Source organism: Pelodiscus sinensis, chromosome 1, assembly GCF_052426305.1.
Source record: "Pelodiscus sinensis isolate ZL-2025 chromosome 1, ASM5242630v1, whole genome shotgun sequence".
Taxonomy (NCBI): domain Eukaryota; kingdom Metazoa; phylum Chordata; order Testudines; family Trionychidae; genus Pelodiscus; species Pelodiscus sinensis.
In genome coordinates, this window is record NC_143052.1 from 303610407 (window position 1) to 303638259 (window position 27853).

General features: G+C 43.7%; 1 protein-coding gene across 1 annotated transcript in view; it reads right to left on the reverse strand.

Annotated features, from left to right (window-relative positions):
- The window catches only part of LOC142824851 (maestro heat-like repeat-containing protein family member 2B), a 36819-nt gene extending 9027 nt beyond the window's left edge, over positions 1-27792 (reverse strand). Inside the window, exon 1 of the mRNA XM_089777521.1 lies at positions 27781-27792. Coding sequence (XP_089633647.1) covers positions 27781-27792 — 12 coding nt within the window. The remainder of the gene's footprint in view (positions 1-27780) is intronic.
- Positions 27793-27853: the final 61 nt, after the last annotated feature.

Consider the following 27853-nt stretch of genomic DNA (forward strand, 5'->3'; position numbering starts at 1 on the left):
AGTAAAAAATCAGTGGGGGATTTACCCTGAGGAGGAGCATTCTCCACCAATGTGCAGCTGTGCCGGATGTCCAATCCTCTCCCAGAGTAGGAGAGAGAGCACTGGGGAGGGATGAGAAATGGAATGGAGAAGAGCTCCACTAGACCTGATTTTCCTCAATCCTGTCCTTTAAGAACTTCAAATGGGGCATAAGAGCTTGCACTTTGGTGTGGATAGCTCATGGTCTAGCAACTAGAACCAGCCACAGCAGTTCATCTCATGCCCCCCAAATAGCACTTTGTGTAGCTGTACAGAGCGTGAACCTCTGTCCTTAAATGGAAGACAATAACTTTGAAACAAAAGATGGAAGTTGACATACTATAGGCTGATGATAGGTTGCCCAGTGTAATCAAAGTGAACTCGTCAGACAGCTCCAGTGGTTTCAGATGACATTGAAGCTCATACATCACCTCATTGAAATAGCAGCGTGCCAGAGCCACTAATGTGTTGCTCGCTGCCACTTTTAGTTCATTTGTTGCTTCCTTAAAAAATACAAAAAGAGAGAGACTGAAGTGATTAAAGCCAACTATACCAGCCAATGCTGCTCAAATGAATCAAGTTTTTATTTCTGTTTTCCACCCAACTTTCTGTGAACAGAATCATTAGTCATAAATAATCATTGAATCGTTTGGCTAAACACTTGTCAGCCTTTCAGTTGTTTGCAAGCTGCTTAGACTATTCGCTATTAGCTATTTGTGGTGGATGATTGGCTATCATAGTGACATGATATTTTTCCCTCAGAGGAGGTGGGCAGCTTCAAGATATTCAGAGAATTTTCCTGAATAAACTATACCCTAAATCCAAATACTGCTTCTTTTGGAAATAGCTCAGATTCTGTTTTAAGGTTTCATCCTGCTGCTTAACACCATAGTATCAGAGCACCTTCCACAGAAAATCAGTATCAATAATGAAATCCCTAGTAGACTTCACAAAAAACTTGCTTGTTAAGAAACGGTAGGCCTCTCTGCATCTGATATATGTCACAATATCCTGACCTTACAAAGCACTTAAGCACATGTGTAACTTGAACAAGATGAAACTAGTCACATGCTGCTTAGGACCTGGGATTTCTGGAGGACGGTGTGGGGATCTATGGGCCCCTAGCAGTCATTAATCCTGGAGTTTCAGTATATAGTTTACAAAAAATGTTTTAATTAGTTTAAGCTTTCATTCCTGTCATTAGCATATAGGGAAAACTAACTTACCTGAGTATCAGAGGGGTAGCCGTGTTAGTCTGAATCTGCAAAAGCAGTAAAGTGGGTCTTTGACCACAAAAGCTTATGCTCCAACACTTCCGTTAGTCTAACTTACCTGAGTCTCTCTCATGTGGTTTGAGGCAAGTGTTATTATTTTGCTCAGTAGCCTTCTCTCTAGGACCTGGGCATCCTGCTGTAATACTTTCTCCAGGATACAGTAAATGTCTACTCTGTTTTTCTGGGGACAAAACATAAAAGAACAATTGGGGAAAATGTTTCCTTGATGACAATATAGTAATGCTATAAGCTAATATAGTAACGCAATATAGTAACACTTACGCTAATAAGCTTCTGCCCAAAAGAGTTTACAATCTAAACATGAAACAACTAGCCCAGGCTAAAAGAGCAGATCAATAGCCAGGAAAATAATTCAGGTCTTCTGATTCACTATCTGGAGTCCTCTCCACTAGACCACACTGATTCCACAGCCTGCATACTCACTCAAGTAACCCCTTGTCTTCATTTGTGTAAAACTTGCTATGCCCTCCACAATCACCCCAGCTAGCAGCACTTCAGAAGAAGCTGAGCAATTCACAAATTTTTTAATCAGAATAAGGGCCCTGCACTGCCCCCTTATCTAATTTTGTTTATTATTGTTGTTATTATTATGATGATTATTGTTATTGTTGTTGTTATTATTATTAGCATCTTGCCCTTTTTTATCCACTCCAGGCAGAATTTGTAAATACAATTATAAAATACCCAACTCCTGCAGTAAATCTTCTGCAGCTTTTAGGGAAAATTAGCTCAGGAGTTAGCTCTACATTGACAGTAGCACACTTGAAGGTCTCTTTTATGGGGTCCATCAAAGTTGAAATTCACAGATGATACTAAATATGGAGGAGTTGTAGGTATGAGTTGTGACAGAGAAATAATAAAGAGGGGCACAGAGAAATTAGAAACCTGAGCAGAACAAGACTGATTTCAGAGAACTGCAAACTAGCGCACCTAGAGAGGGGGTCAATATAACTGACATAATGAGAGGGAGAAAAGTGGGAAACAACAAGTGACCTGGAGTGACAGTGAAAAAAAAAGACAGCCATCTGGGCTGGGTTTGTTACATACAGGAATCTTGTCATAAAGCAGGAAGTTTCTCATTGTTCATCTGAGGTGTGACTGCTTCTGGCTTATTTCACTTTTTTGGCACCACATTCCCCAGAAAAGATCAACAGCTTGGAAGTAATTCAGGAGAAAATTTTAAAAAGTGCAGGGAGGCCAGCAGAACTGACTTTTAAATAGAGACCTGCAACCTCTATGGGATCTGACCTCATGCATCAGGGTGAGGTTGGGTGGGTGTAGGGGAGCCTGCCTTGACAGTAAATGGCCATGTCTCCCTTTAACACGTGCGGATCTCTAACAAGCAAAACCCAGGCCTGTCTCAAGTCTGGTGAACATAAACATGCAGGCAAGGTCATGGGAGAAGCTGTGAGAGGAAGGAATGTTTTGCATAACAATGCAGATGAAGCGTGGTACCTGAGACCATGTCAAGAACACATGGCAAGCAATCTTGTACAGGTACTTCTGTTTCTGATAACCACAAATTACAGATGCAGCCATACAACTGTCAACTATGCACATAGCAGCAACATCCTGAGTGACAAGATGTACTCCAGATAGGGTATTGGGCATGTTACATATCCTACACAATACGTAATCAATTGGTAAGTATTATTAGAACAACCAAGTCTCGCTTTGCTATAAAATGGGCTTAGTAAGAACAATCAGTGGGAGGGAATGAGCAGGATTGACCCACAGATACTGCTCGATGTAACTAGAAGTAAATAGGCCCTTCACACCGGTGAGCCAGTGCATGGTGTTCCAATGCATGGGAAGAAAAGGAACCCTGACCTCCTGCCTGCTACTGTAGGTAGCATATGGGTGAAGTGTAAGTGAACTAGTCTTTATTATTGTATTATAGTAGCTCTTTTATTAATTGCTTTTGCATTGCTTTGCACTATATTATTGCTTTAGAATGTATGGCATTTAAGGTTTAAATTGTGTAGTAATTGTTTTTAAGGCTTGTAAAACTTAAACAACTGTAATAACTGCTTAAAGCTTGCAATAAATAAGAAAGTGGTTAAGTACCCCTGGAGTGTCCCGGTTTCTCTTGGATGTAAAATAAATCGAATCACATCACACTGGGAAAACAACTGGACTCCCGTGGGCTCAGATCAGGTCAGCTCTCCTCCACAGAGTCAGCACAACCATGACTGCCTACTCCAGCCAGCCACCACCTCCTTGCTGCATAGCATGCACTGTGGAGTGAGGATGCTTAGGAGTCAGTGTTTCCTACCCTGCAGCACATACATTGCACAGCAGAGAGCAGTATCAGAGACATAAAATTTAGACTTTAACATCAGGAAAAATGCCCCAGCTATACGACATCTATCAGGTTATTATATAGTCTTCATTGGAAAGTGGTGGAAACCCAGTCACTAGGAGCTTTTAAAATTGGTTTGGCCCCAAAAAATGAAAAAGGCACTGCTGGGAAATTGGATGATCCAACAAGCCTTTCACATCTGTCTCCTGTGAGTCTATAACTCTGAATTCAGGCAGCTGAAGGTGTGAACTGCCTGCTAAGGTCATAAAGCACTTTGGAATGTTCAAAGCCAATGGTTGGCTACACATTCCAGTGGTTGTGCTTTTAAAGGATGCAGCTGAAAACTGCTATCACTGCTCTAGTGCGGAGAGGCTCTGCCTCTTTCCATTCATTTTTAAATGTAAGGAGGATTTTCAATTGAAAATCATAATTGATAACTTATGAATACAAGAGCCCCACACTATTCAAGCGAGCCAGAAATGAACTGCTTGTCTTGGCTTCCTGGTACTTGAAACTAAAATGCCTTCTGTGTTGACCCTTAATAGAGAAATGGACTTTGCTGGATGCGAGTATTAATAAAGGAAAAAGGGGTTTGGATTATTTAAGAACCCTTCAAAGCTATATCCCAATCATATGTCATTATAATTAAGAAGTGTTGTCTTGGATTTAGAGCAGAGAGTCAGTTCACATGGGTTTTATTCACCATTCTTCTACTAACTCACTATGTGGTGTTGAGCAAGTTATTTAATTCCCCATGACACAGCCCATCAGTAAATAGGGAAGTTTATCACTCTCCCAAAGGTGCTGTAAAACCTAATTCATGAGTAAGTAGGTAAGTGCTTTGAGGTTTTTGGATGAAGATGCTAAAGGAGGACAAAATACTGCTATAAGAGATTATAGATACCCCTACAGTGCACTTTTATAATATACAGCCCATGTACTCCAGTGTGTACAAAAGGACAGTGCTCCTCTGAGTGTCTCTTTATTATATCATCCTGACCTGTAACAGAATTTTGCATGATGAGTTTTGCATGAAGACAGAAGGGTAAATACTGATTACACTGAAGGTGGGCTGAGCCAAGTTCTGTATTGAATTACTTCCATGAAGTCAAACAGAATTTGGAGTGGAAACATGGAAAACAGATGTGATTTGATGAAACTGCCCTACCTCATCCTGCTGAAGTTTTTCTAGCAGAACAGTCACAACGACAGCCAGTTTGGTCTCAGCTATCTTGACAATCTGAAGGGCAATAGTGGCCTTATCTTGATCGTCCATATGGTCCAGGAGTAAAACAACCTCGCTGTAAACAACTGAAATTAAAGGAAAGGATTCTGCTGGTTATCATTGATATTGGGATTCGGTGCTTGTGTCTTTAATTCACTATCTAGTAAAGACTCTGTAGGAGACCAGACATGGTGATAAGTGGACCTGGGAGTCATGCAAATCCTTTTCTTCCCTCATGGTGACCATGTCTGTTTGCAGAACTATTGTGGGGGGACGGATTATAATAAGGAAAAGCTGCTCCTTTTAAATAAGATCCCCACATAAAATCATCTTTTCCACCTTTACTATTAATTTAGGCATTTTGCTAGCACACAGAATAATTTATAGCCAAGATTTTTAAAACTGGGTGCCTAAACTAAAACTCCTAAATCCATATTAACACGCCTACATCCTGATTCAGCAACTTAATCACATGCCTAACTCTATGCCAACAAATAAATCTAAAGTTAAACACGTGCATGCTGAAGTGTTTTGCTAAGCCAGGGTGTCATTTCCAAAAGTGCTGAGCACCCAGAATTACCTATGGATAGTGCAAAGAACTTCTAGGGGTTCAGTATCTCTTGAAAATCAAGCCACTTTTTAAAGACCCCACTGTATGAATTTAGAAGTCAAACTTTATGCACTCTGTTTTGAAAAAAAGGCTTCAGTTTTATTTTATGGTAATTTAAATACTTGCAGAGAAGACACACGGACTAGGTATTTGTCCAGTTGCCTCTAGAGACCCTAAAAGATTTTCCCCCAATGCACAACATAAGAACATAAGAACGGCCGTACTGGGTCAGACCAAAGGTCCATCTAGCCCAGTATCCTGTCTGCTGTGTTGACATACCCTTCAAGAGTGACAATTTTTAGTCCAAGACAAGTTTTGGTTTCAGCATAGGGTTGCTAGGTGAAACGTAATGGTTTGTGACATACAGAAGATTAAAGTACATGATCTAATGACCTACCACCCTTAAACTCTATGAAACTGTGAAATAGTTGATGTATTAATAAAATCAGGATTTTATCTCCTATGTGTGTCTCAGCAGAAATTCTCCTGGAGACTTAATATTTAACAAGAAATCTGAAATGCCATATTTATCTGTCTCCATTGTAACAGCATTCCAAGGCATGGAGGAGGAATTGATCAGAATTTACCCTTCCCATGAAAGATTGCTCAAGATTAGGCGATTACCCATCCTTACCCTTCGATTCCAACACCCAGATGCAGATGGAATCAGAACTGTAACTTACATTGCCCATACAGTTGCAATAGTAATGGTGTAGGATTAAGAGCACTAGTGTTGCTAAGAACGCTTGGTTATCCTCCATTTAATATGCTAGCTATCCACTTAATATCTTAAGTAGACAGCAGGTACATCTAGACTGCAGAGTTTGTCCAGGATACCAGAGATATCCCAGAAAAGCTCTGCCACGTCCAAGGAATGCGTCTGCTTTTCCAAAAAAATATTGGAAAAGCAGACATGTTTTTTCAGCATCTTTGTAAACCTCGTTCTACGAGGAAGAAGGGATGTTCTGAAAGAGGCTTTTTTTCTGACATTTGGCCCAGTGTAGATGGGCCAACTGTCAGAAAAGCCTCTTTCAGAAGAAAAGTGATAGAACTTTGTAGTCTAGACACAGTCAGCTAGAAGAGAAGTCCTTCTGTGTTTTCTCTTCTAATTTCTCCCATCTCTGATGCTTTGCACCACCAGATTTTGGCTCCAAGGATGCAGAAGCCATAAAATAAGGACCCATATTAAACATAAAACAACTGGAGAAAGGAAAGAAGACCTTCCCCATAACATCCAAGAGTGACACAGGTTGTCAGGAAAGTTTCCAGGTTCAGAGGCTGTAGGCCAGTCCTTCAACTCAAGTCAATTAAAAGGGAAGTCAGCAGAGGCTCACTGGATTTACAGCAGCTAATGATCTGGTCATATAAATGGAGAATATTACACGTTTCTATGCACCCATGCTCTTGAATGTGTATGTGTGGATACAGGTTGGATATAAAAAATACAATAGTGACCCTTACCTCTATCAATTACCTCCTGTTCACTCACAAATGTATTCATGGTTTAGTCTTTCCTCAACACCTTCTCTCAATCCTTTCTCCAACTAGCTCCAGTACTGAGAGATAGATGGCCTCTCAGTCTGTCAACCAGAACTTCCAGTTGAAATTACACAAGCACTATTGTGACATCCTTGTGACCAAAGCAAATTCCATAAACTGTTGATGACCAGGTAGGCACACAGGGACTCTGTCACTGTGCTGGAGAGAACTATGGTTAAGATGACCTGTCACCTGTCCATGACTTTTACTAAAAATGGCCCTAAATAAATTTTAGGTGCTGGGGATAGGCAGCGCTCCAGCAGACTCCACTGCTCTGAGAGCAGGCTGGGGTGCCACTACTACTTCCACTCCAGGTGGGGGAACTGCCCAGGGTACCCTGACTACTCTCCAACCAATGCTCCAGCACAGCATCTGGCCCCAGGGATGCCCTGAGATGTACCACGACAACTACTGTGGAAATCACAAAGGTCCCAGAAAGTCCCAGAATCCATGATTTCTGTGGCAGAAATGTAGCCGTGTTAGTCTCGTGTAGCTGAAACAAAAACCAGGACTATGTAGAACTTTAAAGACTAACAAGATGGTTTATTAGATGATGAGCTTTCTTGGGCCAGACCCACTTCCTCAGATCAAATAGTGGAAGAAAATTGGCACAACCATATATACCAAAGGATACAATCAAAACAATGAACACATGAAATTTGATTTGTCCTTTTCATATGTGTTCATTTTTTTGATTGTATCCTTTGGTATATATGGTTGTGTCAATTTTCTTCCACTATTTGATCTGAGGAAGTGGGTCTGGCCCACGGAAGCTCATCACCTAATAGACCATCTTGTTAGTCTTTAAAGTGCTACATAGTCCTGTTTTTTGTTTCATGATTTCTGTGACCTCCATGAATGATTCACAGCCTTATTCATAATCACTTTCACCCAAATAGGCCTCTACCTACAGGTTCACAACCATCTCCTCCCTGTTGGTCAGAATCAATTCTTAAATGCCTATGCCCTGGGTTACTTCCTTCAGTTTCTGAAACAAAGCATTGTCCCCATGACATTCCAAGAACTTATTGGATATTTTGTGTTTTCCCATATTACTTTTCCCACTGATGTCTAGGTAGGTAAAGTCCCTCATTACTATTAGGGCCTGTGTTCTGGATATTTGTTTTATTTGTTCTAGAAATGCCTCATCTCCCTCCTCCACCTGGTTTGGATGTGTTTTCCCCACTTCGTCTTTACCCAGAGACTTTCAGCTGGTCTGCCTCTTGCCTCTTTCTGGAACTCAGAACAAGTGTACAAGACAACACCACCTCCCTTTTATTCCTACATGCTCTTCCTGAACAAGATGTACCCCTCTATGCCAATACTGCACTTATGAGATTTATCCCATCAAGTATCTGAGATGCCACTTAAGCTCAGTTATGACGTGTCTATTAGTACTCCCAATTCTGACTGCTTAGGCCTGTTATTCCTTGAATTTGTGAGTAGACGTCTAAAGCAGTGATACTCAAAATGGTCCATGAAACCACTTTGAGAAAACTGCTAACTGGCTACACTGGTGTGTTTATTTACTGGTGCCGCAGCCACAAAGCCTCATGGCTCCCATTGGATCCGATTTGCTGTTTGCAGCCAAAGGGAGCCATGGGAAGCAGCAGCCACAGCTCCTTTTGCTATGACTGGCTAAATTGAGCCAAAGGGACCTGCAAGGCTCCGTGGCCTCAGTGCTGGTAAATAAACACACCGGCGCGGCCGGTTAGCAACTTTCTCAAAGTGGTTTCACGGACCACTTTGAGAAACACTGATCTAAGGTATTGATCAAATTCCCCCCAGGGATTTCCCTCTTGTTGCTCCTGTAATTCTACTCTAATTTTCCATATCTGATTCTCCCCAAAGAACTAGTCCTCTATTAAAGATACCTTTTGAACCTAGTTGCCTTTTGTCACCTGCCCCTACTCAACTTAGTTTAAAGCCCTTCTAATAAGATTGGTGAGTCACTGCATTAAGATGTCCTTCCTTTTTGTGGTCAGATCCACCCCATCTCTTCCCAGCAAACCTCCTTCCTGCAACAGTATGCCATGACTGAGGAAGTCAAAATCTCCCATCCATCCATCTTCATCACACTATTGTGTGGACATGCTTACCATTTAGTGTAAAGAGCAGAAAAAACACTCAGTGCAGGAAACAAGGAGACTCAAACTGAAGCTGTCAAGTTCACATGCTTCCATTTTCAGTAACTGATCCATCTGGATCTCTCAAGTTAGTGGGGATGTCCAAGGCAGAAAAATATTTCTGTAGATCAGCATGTGAGTATTTGTATTGCGGTACTGCCTCATAGTCCCAGTCATAGGCCAGAATCTCATTGCCTTAGGACCTGTACAAACTCAGAATAAGATGGTCCTTAACTGTCATTAAGTAATATTTATTCACAGCACAACAGAGAAGATAATTAAGCAAGAAGATAAGCCTACTTTGACCAGGTACCAACATGAAACTAGTGTAATACTACTACATATTTAGGAAACTTTCTCCCTGATTCAGGGTCTGTCGTGGCTAAGCCCCAGTTCCATACCATTGTGCAAACTGGGGTCTTATACAACTGCGCTAGATAGAAAGTGTACAGCAGTACAGTTCAAGAGTACTCCATATTTAATACATGCACAGGAGGCCACTTCCTCAAGAAGCTAAGGGCATGGTCAGCACAGAGAGACTTCCTGTCTCTGCTAGTTTTACGCATCCCTCACTGTCTACACCTGCTCCATAAGTTCAGGCCTTTCAAAAACACCGCATCATGTACAGGTAACTGTAACAATGCTTGTTCGTTGTATCTGTTCACATGAGGGCAAGGCATCCAATATCAGTCCACTATGGGTGGATCAGCAATAGGAATAATGTTTGTGCATGTGACAAAGAACCCCAGGACCACAGAACAGATTAAGGACACCAATGTGTGTGGCAAAGTCATCACAAACACCGTGCAGACGTCAGGGAGCTCATAAGTTAGCATATAACCTTAATTCAGATCTTGGTGCAATAGTATATCCTCAAAAGGAAACTTTCCTTATTAATTGGTTGTATTTTACTTATCAGTTGGTTGTATTTTACAAGATAAAAAGCTGAATCGTTGGTTGAATGTTAGTTTATGTGCCCCAGGGCCAGATTTTTACAAAAACAAGTCATGTGCACATACACAACTAAGAGTTCTGCAGCAACGCACACTGTCCTGCAGCAATTAGTAGTGGGATCCTGCCCTTAGCAAGTCCTGGGCTTACAATTCACAGGCTTATCTCACTAATGAGTATCAATTGATCAGCCTGTACTGAATATGGCTTGACAATTTGCCATCACTCAAAACACATTACAGTCAGAGAGGATGATAAATATACCATTTATTCACTCATAGACTCATAGACTTTAAGGTCAGAAGGGACCATTATGATCATCTAGTCTGACCCCCTGCACCGTGCAGGCCACAGAATCTCGCCCACCCCTCTTAGAATAATCCTCTCACCTATGTCTCAGATATTGAAGCCTTCCAATACTTTGAAGGCCCCAACATGCAGAGAGTCCTTCAGCTGTGATCTGTGCCCAATGCTACAGAGGAAGGCGAAAAACCTCCAGGGCCTCTGCCAATCTACCCTGGAGGAAAATTCCTTCCTGACCCCAAATATGGCGATCAGCTAAACCCTGAGCATGTGGGCAAGACTCACCAGCCAGACACCCAGAAAGTTCCCTATAGCAACTCCTATCATCCCTCCATTGACCTATTTCCAACTGGAAATGAATGGTCAATTAGTTACCAAGATCATGTTATTTCATCCAACCATCCCCTTATCATAGAATCAGAACTGGAAGAGACCTCAGAAGGTCGTCAAGTCCAGCCCTCCGCTCTAGGCAGGACCAATCCCATCTAAATCAACCCGGCCAGAGCTTTGTCAAGCCGAGACTTAAACACCTCTAGGGATGGAGACTCCACTACTTCCCTAGGTAACCCATTCCAATGCTTCACTACCCTCCTAGTAAAATAGTTTTTCCTAATATCCAATCTGGACCTCTCCCACCACAACTTGAGACCATTGCTCCTTGTTCTGCCATCTGTCACTACTGAGAACAGCCTCTCTCCATCCTCTTTGGAACCTCCCTTCAGGAAGTTGAAGGCTGCTATCAAGTCCCCCCTCACTCTTCGCTTCTGCAGACTAAACAGACCCAAGTCCCTCAGCCTCTCCTCGTAGGTCATATGCTCCAGACCCCTAATCATTTTGGTTGCCCTCCGCTGGACCCTCTCCAATGCGTCCGCATCCTTTTTGTAGTGGGGGGCCCAGAACTGGACACAGTACTCCAGATGTGGCCTCACCAAAGCCGAATAAAGGGGAATAATGACATCTCTGGATCTGCTGGCAATGCTCCTCTTAATGCATCCTAATATGCCATTAGCTTTCTTGGCTACAAGGGCACACTGTTGACTCATATCTAGCTTCTCATCCACTGTAACCCCCAGGTCCTTTTCTGCAGAACTACTACTTAACTGGTTGGTCCCCAGCTTGTAACTATGCTTGGGATTCTTCCGTCCCAAGTGCAGGACTCTACACTTGTCTTTGTTGAATCTCATGAGATTTCTAGTGGCCCAATCCTCCAATTTGTCCAAGTCACTCTGGACCCTATCTCTGCCCTTAAGCGTATCTACCTCTCCCCCTAGCTTAGTGTCATCTGCAAACTTGCTGAGGGTGCAATCTATCCCCTCATCCAGGTCATTAATAAAGATATTGAACAAAACCGGTCCTAGAACCGAACCTTGGGGCACTCCACTAGAAACCGACCTCCATCCTGACATCGAACCGTTGATCACTACCCGCTGGGCCCGGCCTTCTAGCCATCTTTCTATCCATCTTACCGTCCATTTATCCAATCCGCATTCCCTTAACTTGCTGGCAAGAATATTGTGGGAGACCGTATCAAAAGCCTTGCTAAAGTCAAGGTATATAACATCCACTGACTTTCCCATGTCCACTGAGCCAGTTACCTCATCATAGAAGCTAATCAGATTGGTCAAGCACGACTTGCCCTTTGTGAATCCATGCTGACTATTCCTGATCACTTTCCTCTCATTCAAGTGTCTCAAAATGGACTCCTTTATGATCCCTTCCATGATTTTTCCAGGAACCGAGGTAAGACTGACCGGCCTATAGTTCCCTGGATCGTCCTTCTTCCCTTTTTTGAAGATGGGCACTACATTTGCCTTTTTCCAATCATCCGGGATTTCGCCCGATCTCCACGACTTTTCAAAGATAATGGCCAAAGGCTCCTCAATGACATTTGCCAACTCCTTCAGTACCCTTGGGTGCATTAAGTCTGGACCCATGGATTTGTGTACGTTTAGTTTTTCTAAATAGTTCCTAACCTGTTCTTTACCCACCAAGGGCTGTCCATCTTCTTCCCATCTTGCGTCGCTTAGCACAGAAGTCCAGGAGCCGACCTTGTCCGTGAATACAGAGGCAAAGAAAGCATTGAGTACTTCAGCTTTCCCCACATCCTCTGTCACTAGGTTACCTCCTTCATCCATTAGGGACTGCACACCCTCTCTGATCACCTTCTTCTTGTTGACATGCCTGTAGAAACCTTTCTTGTTATCCTTCACATCCTTAGCCAGTCGCAACTCCATTTGCGCTTTCGCCTTCCTGATAACCCCCCGGCATTCTCGAACTATACATTTAAGCTCCTCCCTAGTCATTTGTCCAAGTTTCCACTTTCTGTAAGCTTCCTTTTTGTGCTTAAGTACACCAAGGATTTCCCCTGTAAGCCAATCTGGTCTCCTACCAGGTTTGCCTCTCTTGCTACGTGTCGGGATGGTTTCTTTTTGTGCCTTCAATAAGGCTTCTTTAAAATACTGCCAGCTGTCCTGGACTCCTTTCCCCTTCATGTTAACATCCCAGGGGATTCTTTCCATCAGATCTCTGAGGGAGTCAAAATCTGCTTTTTTGAAGTCCAAGGTGTGTATTTTACTACTCTCTTTCCTTCCTTTGGTCAGGATCCTGAAATCTACCATCTCATGATCACTGCTTCCCAGGTTGTCACCCACCTCTACGTCCCCTATTAGTTCCTCCCTGTTTGTGAGGAGAAGGTCAAGCTGTGCACGGCCCCTGGTCGGATCCTTCAGCACTTGTACCAAGAAGTTATCCCCAACATTCTCCAAAAACTTCCTGGATTGCCTGTGTACTGCCGTATTGGTTTCCCAACAGATGTCAGGGTGATTAAAGTCCCCCATGAGAACCAGGGCCTGCGATCTGGAAGCTTCGCTCAGTTGTTCGAAGAAAGCCTCATCTACCTCATCCACCTGGTTCTGTGGCCTGTAGCAGACACCAACCACAACATCACTGCTGTTTGCTCCTTTAAACCTGACCCATAGACTTTCAACAAGTTTTTCTCCCTCTTTATACTGGAGTTCAGAGCAATCATAGTGCTCTCTTACATATAGTGCAACTCCTCCTCCTTTTCTCCCCTGCCTATTCTTCCTGAACAATCTATACCCTTCCATGACAGCGCTCCAGTCATGCGAGTCATCCCACCAAGTCTCTGTTATCCCAATTAAATCATATTTCTTGGCCTGGGCCAGGGCCTCCAGTTCTTCCTGCTTGTTGCCCAGGCTTCTCGCATTAGTGTACAAACACTTCAGGTAACCAGTTGATTGCATTATCTTCTCCATTCGAAACTGGGGTCCTCCTTTCTCGCTCCTTGCTCTATGCATTTCTTCCCGGTATCTGACTTTCCCACTCCCCTCAGGGTTTTGGTCACCGTCCCCCGACGAACCTAGTTTAAAGCCCTCCTCACTAGGTTCACCATTATGTACAAAGTCCAACATGTCCAAGGAGGCAAGAAAACAAAACTGGTGAATACAGAAAAAACATTACAGCCTCTCTCCGAGTTACAGACCAAACACTTGGTTGTAACTCGATCAGTTTGTAACTTGGACCCCATTGAGTTACACGTGACCGCGCTGTTTGTAAGCGTGGGTCACATTCGTAACTCAGGGACCGCCTTTACGACTGCTCCATGGGAGCTTTGGTCGTAAGTGCGAACGGTCGTAACTCGACCATTCGCAACTCGGGGAGCAGCTGTACTGCAAAAAATAGACTGATAGCAAGAAGCTTTTGTACAATGTGCAGTAAGATGCACACCTTAATCCCGCTCAGTGTTTGACTGACTCTAATTCAACCTAAGTTTTGTCAGAGTAGCGTATGAGGCCCAGATCCTCAAAGGTATTTAGACTAATTTCATTGAAACCAATGGGAGCCAGGAACCTCAATACCTGGGAGGATCTGAGCAAGGATGGCAGAATTTGTGCAAAATCTTGCCAATGTAGATGTAGACAGGGTGTGTCTAGACTACAGGGTTCTTTCAAAAAAAGTGGCCTTTTTTTGAAAAATCTTCCTCTGCATCTAAACTGCTGCCATGTTCTTTTGAAAGTAAATCGAAAGACCATGGCTGGTTTTTTAACTATGGAAAAACCTCGTTTTACGAGGAATAACGCCTTTTTTCAAAAGTGCTCTTTCAAAAAAAGGCACTATGTATTGCAAACTGTGCTTTTTCGAAAGAGAGCATCCAGACTGTCTCGGTGCTCTCTTTTGAAAAAGTGGCTTGCTTTTTCAAAAGTACCGGTTGTAGTCTAGATGCTCTTTCGAAAGAGGCTTGCAGTCTAGATGGGACCCAAATATGGGCTCAGATGGTGCAGCAGAGCCAAAACATGTGTGCTACCATATATGAAATGATGGCACACCCAGCAACTGTCCCTGTCCCTGTCCCTGTCCCTGGACTCCCTCAGAGACCTGATGGGCAGAATCCCCTGGGATGCTAACATGAAGGGGAAAGGAGTCCAGGACAGCTGGCAGTATTTTAAAGAAGCCTTATTGAAGGCACAGAAAGTAACCATCCCGACACGTAGCAAGAGAGGCAAACATGGTAGGAGACCGGATTGGCTTACAGGGGAGATCCTTGGTAAACTTAAGCCCAAAAAGGAAGCTTACAAAAAGTGGAAACTTGGACAAATGACCAGGGAGAGCTATAAATGTATAGCTCAAGAATGCCGGGGGGTTATCAGGAAGGCGAAAGCGGAAATGGAATTTCGATTGGCTAAGGATGTGAAGGATAACAAGAAAGGTTTCTACAGGCATGTTAATAATAAGAAAGTGATCAGACAGGGTGTGCGGCCTCTACTGGATGAAGGAGGTAACCTAGTGACAGATGATGTGGGGAAAGCTGAAGTACTCAATGCTTTCTTTGCCTCTGTATTCACGGACAAGGTGGGCTCCTGGACTAATGCGCTAAATGACACAAGATGGGATGAAGATGGACAGCCCTTGGTGGGTAAAGAACAGGTTAGGAACTATTTAGAAAAGCTAAACGTACACAAATCCATGGGTCCAGACTTAATGCATCCGAGGGTACCGAAGGAGTTGGCAAATGTCATTGAGGAGCCTTTGGCCATTATCTTTGAAAAGTCGTGGAGGTTGGGAGAAATCCCGGATGATTGGAAAAAGGCAAATGTAGTGCCCATCTTCAAAAAAGGGAAGAAGGACGATCCAGGGAACTATAGGCCGGTCAGTCTTACCTCGGTTCCTGGAAAAATCATGGAAGGGATCGTTAAGGAATCCATTTGGAGATACTTGGAAGAGAGGAAACTGATTAGGAATAGTCAGCATGGATTCACAAAGGGCAAGTCATGCCTGACCAATCTGATTAGCTTCTATGATGAGGTAACTGGCTCTGTGGACGTGGGAAAGTCAGTGGATGTGATATACTTGACTTTAGCAAGGCTTTTGATACCGTCTCCCACAATATTCTTGCCAGCAAGTTAAGGGAATGTGGATTGGATAAATGAACGGTAAGATGGCTAGAAAGATGGCTAGAAGGCCGGGCTCAGCGGGTAGTGATCAATGGCTCAATGTCAGGATGGTGGTTGGTTTCTAGCGGAGTGCCCCAAGGTTTGGTTCTAGGACCGGTTTTGTTCAATATCTTTATTAATGACCTGGATGAGGGGATGGATTGCACCCTCAGCAAGTTTGCAGATGATACTAAACTAGCGGGAGAAGTAGATACGCTTGAGGGCAGAGAGAGGGTCCAGAGTGACTTAAACAAATTGGAGGATTGGGCCACAAGAAATCTGATGAGGTTCAACAAGACGGAAGAATCCAAAGCATAGTTACAAGCTGGGGACCAACCAGTTAAGTAGTAGTTCTGCAGAAAAGGACCTGGGGGTTACAGTGGATAAGAAGCTGGATATGAGTCAACAGTGTTCCCTTGTAGCCAAAAAGGCTAATGGCATATTAGGTTGCAATAAGAGGAGCATTGCCAGCAGATCCAGAGATGTCATTATTCCCCTTTATTCGGCTTTGGTGAGGCCACATCTGGAGTATTGTGTCCAATTCTGGGCCCCCCACTACAAAAAGGATGTGGACGCATTGGAGAGAGTCCAGCAGAGGGCAACCAAAATGATTAGGGGGCTGGAGCATATGACTTATGAGGAGAGGATGAGGGAGTTGGGTCAGTTTAGTCTGCAGAAGATAGGAGTGAGGGGGGATTTGATAGCAGCCTTCAACTTCCTGAAGGGAGGTTCCAAAGAGGCTGGAGAGAGGCTGTTCTCAGTAGTGACAGATGGCAGAACAAGGAGCAATGGTCTCAAGCTGTGGTGGGAGAGGTCCAGGTTGGATATTAGGAAAAACTATTTCACTAGGAGGGCAGTGAAGCCTGGAAGGGTATGTCTACACTAGAACGTTAATTCGAACTAAGCTAATTCGAACTAACGGATCTAGACTAAAAAACTAGTTCGAATTAGCATTTTGCTAATTCGAACTAGCATGTCCACATTAAGTGGACCCTGAAGCAGGCTTAAGGATGGCCGGAAGCAGTGCTGGCAGGGCATCAGAGGAGGAATTAGAGTGTGGAGATTCTTTCTCAGGCTAGCCGAGGGCTGTGCTTAAAGGGTCCCTACCCCCACCCCGGACAGACAGTTCTCAGGAGTGCCCCGCTTGCAGAGCAGTCCTGGCTTGGATTGCGTGGACTACTGTCAGCCGACGGTCAGGGCAGTGAGTCCCTTATGACCGGCTGAAGTTCTTTTTAAATTGTGCTTGGTTCTGTTACAGCAACTGAAGGAGTCAGGTTAAAGCTTAAACAGTTACTATTTTATTGTTACAGAGTAAACTTAGTTGTTAAATGCTACTACTGTGTTACAGATAACACAGACACTACAAAGGACAGGACAGAAATTACACTAATAAGTCACTTACAGGTACCATGAAACCCTTTGGTTCTCTGAGCTCTTATTAAATGCATGCAAAATAGACACATAGCAGGTATATATTCTCACCCCTGCGTTCCAGACTTGGCATGGCCAGCGTCTTTCTCTCAATCCCTCGGGAAGAAGTAGGGCGAGGTTGGGCGTCCCACAGACCTCGGGAGACAATCAATACCTGCCAGCAGGTATAGATGATTGGAGCTCAAATGGGGTGGGCTGCTGAACCTCTTTTATACCCCTTGAGTCATGAAGGCTTCTTCCTAGGCTCAAGTGGCCAATTAGGAAAAATGGCTTTGAATGCCAAGTTTCCCACGAAGGGTGCAAAGCATAATTTACACCTGGGAAAATGCAGACAATGGGCACCTCTGGTATGTGATGGGCAAAGATTCCTCTCCTGGGACAGTGCAGGCGTGTCAATTACTGGTACTAGCCATCAGGGCGACGGGAGGTCCCGGGTCGTCAGCTAGCCCATTTACTGTCTGGTTTCTGTTTATGGTAGAGTCAGGGACAGGCAGCACACCTGCGTTCCCAGGGCATCAAAGGCTGACTGCCTTTCTCTTGCTCTCTGGGGGGGGGGGGGGGAAACAAGATGGGGTTTGTGGAAAAACAAGATGGGGTTTGTGTCTCGCTACATTCCACCCCCTTGACACGCCTCACTATGTCCCAGAACGCAAAGATGGCGGTGATGCCAGCACCCTTTGCCCTCCTTGGAGGAAGCTAAAATCGCCCTATCAGCAGGGTCTGATCAGATAATTTGGATCAAGGGATTGATTAGGATCGCTTCCCAACGCCATATACCAGATTTGTGCAGAGGAGGTAGCAGTGTACACAAAATGCCTAACAATACATAGTCCTAGGTGTTGGGCTAGACAATCTAGCCATGAGGCTTTACATTTTTAGTTACAGCATGTCTTATCCCATACCGTTTGTTGCCACTTCCCTTGCCTCCCCCCTTAACCTCCCCCCAGAGTTATTTAGAGGATTGCGGTAGTCGCTGTCATCGAACCATACCGGTCCCCATCGGAAGATGTCACTTTGTTTCACCAGTCATTTGGGCTGAGAGGGACAAACTCGATTCCCAGTCCAGTAGAGGAGTCAAGTAAGGTGTTCTGGTACAGCAGTAGCAGTTGGGATGAGGAAGAAGACCATGGCGAGTTGGAGTGCCATGTCTCATTTCAATAGTCTGTAACTAACAACAGTGGTTGCAAGCGCTACAACAGCAAGCGGTGTATATATATATACAAAAGTTCATGGTGGTTTCCCGGATCCACACCAGCATTGGGAGGGATCCATCCCACTGGAGCACTGTTCAGGGTCATTGCCTCAGTTTCCTGTGATAAAACATAAGGTTCGCCAGTCTTGGATACAATCCAAGCCTCAGTAATGGTTATTGGTGTTAGCCCAGCATCTGCAGTGGTCCAGACTCCTTTTCCCTTGTAGGAGTGCAGTAAATGGGTTTGTGTTCCCAAACTGGGGTGTTGGGACCAGGGCTATTAAGTGGTTTAGTCCCATGACTGTAAACAACCCTGTTGCCACTGGGGTTGAGTAAGCAAAACCAATTCCTGAAACAATTTTTACTCCAGTTAAAACATACTCCCACCCTTGCTTACTGCTGGGCGGTGGACCAATATACTCTACTTGCCAGGTTGCCCATAGCATTTTTCCATCTCTTAGCCTGGCAAATCATTGCCTTTCTGTTATATGTTTCTGAGTTCAGCACATAGGGTGCAAGCTTGTACCAGATTTCTGGCTTGTTTGTGGGCGATAGGCCACCCCCTGGCATGTGCCTGCCGCACCAGCTTATCGCTCTCTGTGTGTCCCAAGGTTTCATGTAGCCAAATGTACAGGCGTTCCCAATCCACCTGGACAGCAAAAATTTGTACTGCTGCATCTGCTAGGTTATTTAGCTGTGCAGCTAGAGTATTATTCTTTTGGACACATGACTTATGCTTAACGCATGTGGGGTTGCATGCTGGTATATCCATTTCCAATATTCCAATCTCCAAACAGGTTTTCCTATTTCCCAGTTATTATTCTTCCAATTAGTTATCCACTGGGTGGCTCCAGCCCATACAGCATAGGAGTTAATGTAGATGGTACTGGCCCCTGCCTCACAAGCTAATTGATTGCTGCCAGCTCTGCAAGCTGAGCTGTTCCTTCTATGTTTGTGGACAGGGGTGCAGTGGATGTGTCTGCTGAAACAGCAACAGCCTTCCCTGTCCACTTTCCTTTGAACTAGCCAGGCAGCCTGTATTCACATATAATGTTGAATTTAAAAGCAAGCCAAAAGTGTTATCAACTCAGCCTTGAAAGAGACAGTTAAGTTTTAAAGCTTGAGTTTTTAAACTAATAAGTTGGTTTCTAGAAAGTTAAATGTCCTTAAAAGTTGAATGCCCAACACAAGCACTAACTAATTTGTGCCTTGTCTGTTTGCAATTTTAAGCAAGAGGACATTATCCAAAACAAAATAAAACTAGTTCATTTGAAACCCACAAAATAGGGTTACAATATATAGAGCTCATTCTTTATGCAGTTAACCAATTAAGTTTCAGTAGAATCCTTAATTTTCCTTTGCAGATTTAACAAAGGTGTCCATAGACAAAATGTTTACATTTGATTGTTTCTTTGCCTACATGATTTGCACAGTGCTTAAGGAAGAGGCTGCAAAGAAACAAGGTGTCATTTTAAAACAAGATTTCCCTTTACATATTACAACCACCACTTAGTTCCTTCCACACTCCCATGGAGTCCACCTTTATCTTCACATTCCCTCAAATCACTTGCTTTGTCCTTTCAAAGAAAATGTTTCTCATTCCTAGTAACTTTCCAATGTTTGCTCTACTTTCCTTATTCCTTCAACTATGCCCATAGGGCTCCAAACTTTTTGCTTTCCCCTTCTTATGGTCCATCCTAATTCCTGCTAAATGACTTTTTACAATGACACATGTTTGTCTACTATTAATTTGGTAAGGAGGGTGAGCTTGTTTACTAAGCCTCATACCTCCTGGTCCTTTTCTTAAACATATTCCTGAGGGAAGAAAAAAAAATAAATCTGAGAGTTGCTTTAACTCTCAGCACCCATCCTTAAGGGAATCTAGCTCTGTCTGGGTACTGAGGGACATGCATTTCTACCTCTCCACTTCTGCAGCAGAGGGTTTTACATTTTTGCAGTTTTTACTCATTCTATAGTGTACATGGCATGTTACAGGAAAGTGTGCAATCTTTGTTTACAACACTACTTAGCCACATTAAACTTTGCATAGAGTGTAACTCTTTCTTTATGCTTACAGTTTTTTTGTACCTTCATTAAACAACTTGGACTAAAATGGTCTTACTGAAAATAAACCAAACCAATTTGTTTTAAACCTACAAACAAACAAGATTACTGGACCTTAAAACTTCATTTATTTACACTATATATATCTACACAGAGTTACACATACATTCTCTCTGAACCTTTCTTACACTACTTCTACATAGCTGTACAACAATTACATTCCCTTTTTATTCATTGGGGTAGTTCAGTTCCAATAGAACCCTCTCCCTTTAGAGTTCTTTTAGCAGTCTCTCTAATCAAATGTTCAGATTTGAGTCAAATTTGCCTGGGTTATTTACAGACATTCCTTTGGAAAAAGGGCCCATTTTTCCTTCAGAATGACTGTAAAGAAACCACAGTTTTCTATCTACACCATTTTAGCATTTGCACAACTGCTCAATTCTCTCCATTCTCTGCAGAGTTTAAATTCTCAGTTTCTCTTTTCTTAAAACACTTTCTTATCTCTAAAATAAAAACTGGCCTTGTTTCAGATATTACACTTGTAAGTATGTTTAAGGATTTAGATTTCCAGTACTTACAGCCTTTTTCTCAGTTCTCCACAAGGCTTTCAATCTTATCTGTTACCTGCCTGCTTGTCTGGGCCTGATCCTGTTTTCCTTTTCTGCCTGCTTGCCTGGGCCTGATCCTGTTTTCCATTTCTGCCTGCTTGTCTGGGCCTGATCCTGTTTTTCTTGCTAAATGGAAAGTGGCTCCTTTCCACAGACTCAGGCTTTGTCCCATTCTTTAGCTTGCAGGCAGTTCTATACTTACAGAAGTGCACCCACAACTCCTCAGGATTTCCCCAATCCTCTTCTAACATTTCTCTATCCAATTTTGGGTTGCCCCAACCACCCTGGGCAAACCCTTTCTCTATACCACTAAAATCCATGTCTATCATGACAGGCTTCATGTTGCTGTATGTGAACCAGTAGCACAATCCTGCCGACTACGCCAATTCTGTCAGCCGACGATCAGGGCAGTGAGTCCCTTATGACCGGCTGAAGTTCTTTTTAAATTGTGCTTGGTTCTGTTACAGCAACTGAAGGAGTCAGGTTAAAGCTTAAACAGTTACTATTTTATTGTTACAGGGTAAACTTAGTTGTTAAATGCTACTACTGTGTTACAGATAACACAGACACTACAAAGGACAGGACAGAAATTACACTAATAAGTCACTTACAGGTACCATGAAACCCTTTGGTTCTCTGAGCTCTTATTAAATGCATGCAAAATAGACACATAGCAGGTATATATTCTCACCCCTGCGTTCCAGACTTGGCATGGCCAGCGTCTTTCTCTCAATCCCTCGGGAAGAAGTAGGGCGAGGTTGGGCGTCCCACAGACCTCGGGAGACAATCAATACCTGCCAGCAGGTATAGATGATTGGAGCTCAAATGGGGTGGGCTGCTGAACCTCTTTTATACCCCTTGGGTCATGAAGGCTTCTTCCTAGGCTCAAGTGGCCAATTAGGAAAAATGGCTTTGAATGCCAAGTTTCCCACGAAGGGTGCAAAGCATAATTTACACCTGGGAAAATGCAGACAATGGGCACCTCTGGAATGTGATGGGCGAAGATTCCTCTCCTGGGACAGTGCAGGTGTGTCAATTACTGGTACTAGCCATCAGGGCGACGGGAGGTCCCGGGTCGTCAGCTAGCCCATTTACTGTCTGGTTTCTGTTTATGGTAGAGTCAGGGACAGGCAGCACACCTGCGTTCCCAGGGCATCAAAGCCTGACTGCCTTTCTCTTGCTCTCTGGGGGGGGGGGGGGGGGAACAAGATGGGGTTTGTGGAAAAACAAGATGGGGTTTGTGTCTGGCTACAACTACCCACACTGAGCACATCACAGCACTCGGCCATCAGACCGGCTGCACTTGCCGCAGGCTGCCATCTGGGGAGAGGGAGCAATTGGGGGGCCTCAGGAGAGCTTCCACCCCCAGAAGCCCGCAGAGCCAGCCCAGTCCTCCCCATCGGGGGCTCGTGCCCCATTCCTCCCTCACCTCCTTCCAGTTACCCCTCCCTAGCCCCTCTTCTTGATGTACAAAATAAAGGACACGTGTCTTCCAAAATGGAATCTGTCTTTATTGAACAAAAGTGGGGGAGACCAGGAAAAGGAGGTGGGAGAGGGGAAGAGAGAGGGTGGGAGAGTGGAGGGCAACTACAATGATTAAGGGTTTGGAAAAGTCCCATATGAAGAGAGGCTAAAGAGACTGGAACTTTTCAGCTTAGAAAAGAGGAGAGGGAGGGGGGACAGAATAGAGGTCTCTAAAAGCAGGAGTGATGTGGAGAGGGTGCATACAGAAAAGTTCTTCATTAGTTCCCATACTAGAAGGACTAGAGGACACCAAAGGAAAGGAATGGGTAGCAGGCTTCAAACTAGTAACTCAAAGTTGTTTTTCACAAAGCAAAGAGTCAACCTGTGGAACTCCTTGCTGCAGGAGGCTGTGAAGGCTAGAACTAGAACAGAGTTTAAAGAGAAGTGAGATAAAGTGATGGAGGTTGGGTCCATGGAGTGGTATTAGCCAGGGGGTAGGAGTGGTGTCCCTGCCCCAAGTTTGTGGAAGGCTGGAGATGGATGGCAGGAGAAAAATGGCTTGGTCATTGTTTCGGTCCATCTCCTCCAGGGTCCCTAGTGTTGGCCACTGTCGGCAGACAGGCTATTGGGCTAGATGGACCTTTGGTCTGATCTAGTACGGCCATTGTGGGCTCAGGGTCAGGGGTGTCAGTGGACCACCTTGATTTTCATGCACACCTGCTCCTGGGTGGCCAGGCTGGCAGCTCTCGTGCCTTAGACGGCCACTGTCCTGTGCCTAGTGCGGAGATCGTGGACGAGGTCCACGATGTCCGCACTAGCCCAGGCAGGTGCCCGCCTCTTGCGGTCCCGGGCAAGCTCCCGGGAGCCGCCAGCCTGGTCCTGGGAAGAGGGGGAGGGCTGGGGGGCTCGATCCGTGCCAGGTGCAGGGTCTGCTAGCTGGGTGCTGGCAGGCTTGCACCTGGCACGGGCACCGTAGCCAGCCCATACCCCTTTAAAGAGTCCGGGGCCGGGAGGGGGGCAGACAAGTTTCCCTGGTGTTGGCCAGAGTGGCCAGCAGGGAAAGCTGGGGAGGGCTAGCCTCCCACTATTTCGAATTAAGGGGATACACAGCCCTTAATTGGAACTAGCTAGTTCGAGCTAGGCTTAATCCTCGTAAAATGAGGGTTTCCTAGTTCGAACTAAGCGCTCCGCTAGTTCGATTTAAATTCGAACTAACGGAGCGCTAGTGTAGCGCCTATGAAAGTTAGTTCAAACTAACGTCCGTTAGTTTGAACTAACTTTGTAGTGTAGACATACCCTTAGAGTTCTTTGACGAGGTTAACAAACATGCGGGCAAGGGGGATCCAGTAGTTATAGTATACTTGGATTTTCAGAAAGCCTTTGACAAGGTCCCTCACCAAAGGCTCTTGTGTAAATTACAAGGCCATGGGATAAGAGGGAAGGTCCTTTCTTGGATTGCAAACTAGTTAAAAGACAGGAAACAAAGGGTAGGAATAAATGGTAAATTTTCAGATTGGAGAGGGGTATCTAGTGGTGTACCCCAAGGGTCAGTCCTGGGACCAATCCTTTTCAACTTATTCATAAATGGTCTGGAGAAAGGGGTAAGGAGTGAGGTAGTAAAGTTTGCAGATGATACAAAACTTTCTAGGATAGTCAAGACAGAAGCAGACTGTGAAGGACTCCAAGAAGATCTCACCAAACTGAGTGATTGGGCAACAAAATGGCAAATGAAATGTAATGTGGATAAGTGTAAAGTAATGCACATTGGGAAAAATAACCCCAACTATACGTACAGTATGATGGGGGCTAATTTGGCTACGACAAAGAAAGCCTTTCTTGATCGGTACAGGTATGCCTCGTGAAACCAGGTTTACCTGTGCCCATCAAGAAAGGCTTCTTTGTCGGCGCGGCGCGTCTAGACTGCCCCGATCTGCCGACAAACAGCTGATCGGCAGAGCGGGGCAGCCATTTAAATTTAAATGAAGCCGCGATTATTTTAATCGCGGCTTCATTTCCCTCTGCCGATCTGGCTAATCTACATGCCTCCGTCAACAGAGGCATGTAGTCTAGACACACCCTATGATATATGGTTTTGTCTGCCGGATTGCTTTTGCCCACAGAAACAGAAGCCACAAAGGACATTAGAATGTATACCTCTTCCCAGCAACCCACATTCCACCCATGTTGAAGATAAAGAACTTTGCCCTATGAGACCCAAGATACCATCATTCATTTGCCTGAGGCAGAGATGAGGAAAGAAAAATCTCCCATAGCCAATATGAAGACACAGAGGGTATGTCTAGACTACATGGCTGTTTGGCGGCACAGCATGGTAGTCTGGACACTCCGCGGTTGACAATGGAAGCCTTTGTCGACCACTCCCGTAAACCTCATTCCACGAGGCATAATGGAGCGGTCGACAAAGGCTTCCATTGTCGATTGCGGAGCGTCCAGACTACTGTGCTGTGCAACCAAACAGCTGATGGGCACAGCACGGCAGCCATTTTGATGTAAATGAAGCAGCGATTATTTAAATTGCTGCCTCATTTTCCTATTTCTAGTAAACTCATCAACATGGCTCCGTCGACGAAGACATGTAGTCAAGACATACCCAGACTCTGAACACGCTGGTGTTATTATGGAGTAATTATGTGAACTGTGTGGCATGGCTCCAGGTGTATAGTTTACTGAGATAACTGACATTACAATCTGACCCAAATGTGTTAATTTTTGTAACTGATTCCACAGAAAGACCAACTATTGAAACGTCCCTTTCATTGACGTCTTTTCCATTAAAATTAGAACTGTTCATAGAACGATAGCTTCACAATTGTGAATTATAGCCCAGTTCATTGTTATGTAGCCAAAGAAACATCCCTGTTACTGAAGTGTTGCTGGAAGTGGTTTAATTGCAAGTGTAGACAAGATCTGTATTCTTGTGTGTATGTTAATTAATTCTGTTAGCATCCAATTAAACATTCGGGTTTATTTTCAGCTCACTTCCATTGTTGCTTAAGCTGATTCTCTAGCAATCTTAAAACATCATGTAGGAGAGGTACCCTATAATATCTATTATTTGTGTTACTCTAGTGCCTAGAAACCAGTCACCCTGCAGGACTCCACTCTGCTACGTGTAATACACAAAGATTGAGCTTGCCCCAAAGACCTTACCACATAAAAGGAAAGTTATAGAAGAACTCCCTTGTTGTTATGGCAATTAGCCATTTTGGTTGTATATGGATGCTTCTGCTCTGATTTTCTGAAATTTCATCTCCTTTTCTTTGTGACTACTTGATTTCTTTAGGGCCTGATAGTGTGGCCCTTGGCCATGCTCGTGAGCAGTTACATACTCAGTACCATTGAAGTTAGTCAGACAGTCATGAATTACTGATAGAAATAGCCGTGTTAGTCTGGTGTAGCTGAAGCAAAATACAGGACTATGTAGCACTTTAAAGACTAACAAGATGGTTTATTAGATGATGAGCTTTCGTGGGCCAGACCCACTTTTTTTTTTTTTTTTTTTAATCTGAGGAAGTGTGTCTGGCCCACGAAAGCTCATCATCTAATAAACCATCTTGTTAGTCTTTAAAGTGCTACATAGTCCTGAGTATGAATTACTGTTTACTGTTATAGGGGCAAGTTGCACAACTACTCCCCAACTACAGTAGTTTAAAACTATGGCTCTAGGTAGTATTCCCTGGCCTACCCTTATAGAGAACAATGTGCCATCCAGAACTTCAGTGAAGAGAAGAGTCACTCTGAGTCGAGTTCATTTGGAGGGTTTTCTTCTTCATGCTCCTCTGCTCTCTCGAGAAATTCGGGAGTGAGATCTAGGAATCTTTCATTGGATGCTGATCAAATTAATGAAGCCGAATTTAGTTTTAGCTCCTCAATTTTCTAAAAATAAAAGCCCCATAGAATTTTTCAGAATAAATTTCACAACATGGTTGCCAATCAGGATAGTAGGATTAAAAGAATCAATTAAAATGGTGTAACCAGATCTCCGAATGAAAAATCCTGCAGCCACATACTAAAAGTTCCATAGCACTCTCAATATTCACCTTAGCAAGCCACACACTTTGTCTCTTAATAGACAAGCCCATATCCTCTAGGGTAGGAGTTAGGCCCCTACAGAACTTTCAGGCTTTGGGCCTCTGTGGCTGATTCTGACTATTCCGTATTTGCCAGAGTCTGTCATTTATTTTTGCATTATTATTAATGGTATTGCGGTCATGCCTACAGCCCCAGCCTTAGCCCCCACTGTACTAAGCACTGTATAAACACAGAATCAAAAGGATGCTCATGACCCAAATAACATACTGTCTTTATTTTAGACGAACAGATTTATTTGGACATATGTTTTCGTGGGCAAAAACACACATCTGATGAAGTGGGTCTTTGCCCACGAAAGTGTATGCCCAAATAAATGTTAGTTTGTGAGGTGCCACAAGATTCCTTGTTGTTTCTGCAGATACAGACTAACATAGTTACCCCTCTGAATCTTTATTTTGTAATTTATTTTTAATTACATTGGTGAAATTCCTAACGTGACTCTATAAAGACTAAGAAAATGCTTGCAACTTTTAAAATATGCCAGTTACTTGCTGTTTGATGCACAAAGCTATTTTTAAAAAATTCCAGTATGTAATAGGTACTTTCCAGGCAGAAAAGAAAGAATCATCCCTGCTCCAAACAGCTAACAGTCTAAGCTTAGGTTATTGGACAAATAGACATTGAATTATAGGTTCTTTACCATTCCTGCCAATCCTTTTTTGTGTGGCTATTCTTTCTGCTTCCAAATCAAATTTAATACAACAAAAATTGCTTTCCAGAAAAAAAAAATCTTATATAACGCTGGTATGGGTCGGTCACCATGAAATAAAGAGATTAGATGTCTATGTAGATCAGGGTCCTGCCTTGATCTGGCCCCAAGACTCAGGGTTCCCATCTTCCTTTTTTTTTTTTTTTTTTTTGCTTCTCTCGTGTGTGTAGTTCCCAGCTGGCTTTTCTGTGGGTCAATGGCCCCAACCCAACTGTAGATGATCAAGGAAGTACAAAATGAAATAGATAAAATATTAGATCTAGGTATAACGTAGGTAACATTTTCAGGAATGTACATCCTGTTGTGGTTTATTGCTTAATTTGATTATTGCAAAAAGATACTGCTGTATTTAGGCATTTTGTTTTATAGACAAAACTCACTTGCACTGCCATACCTCCATTAACAACAAATGACTGCAAATACGATAAGAAGATTGTGAATCCATAGGGTGAA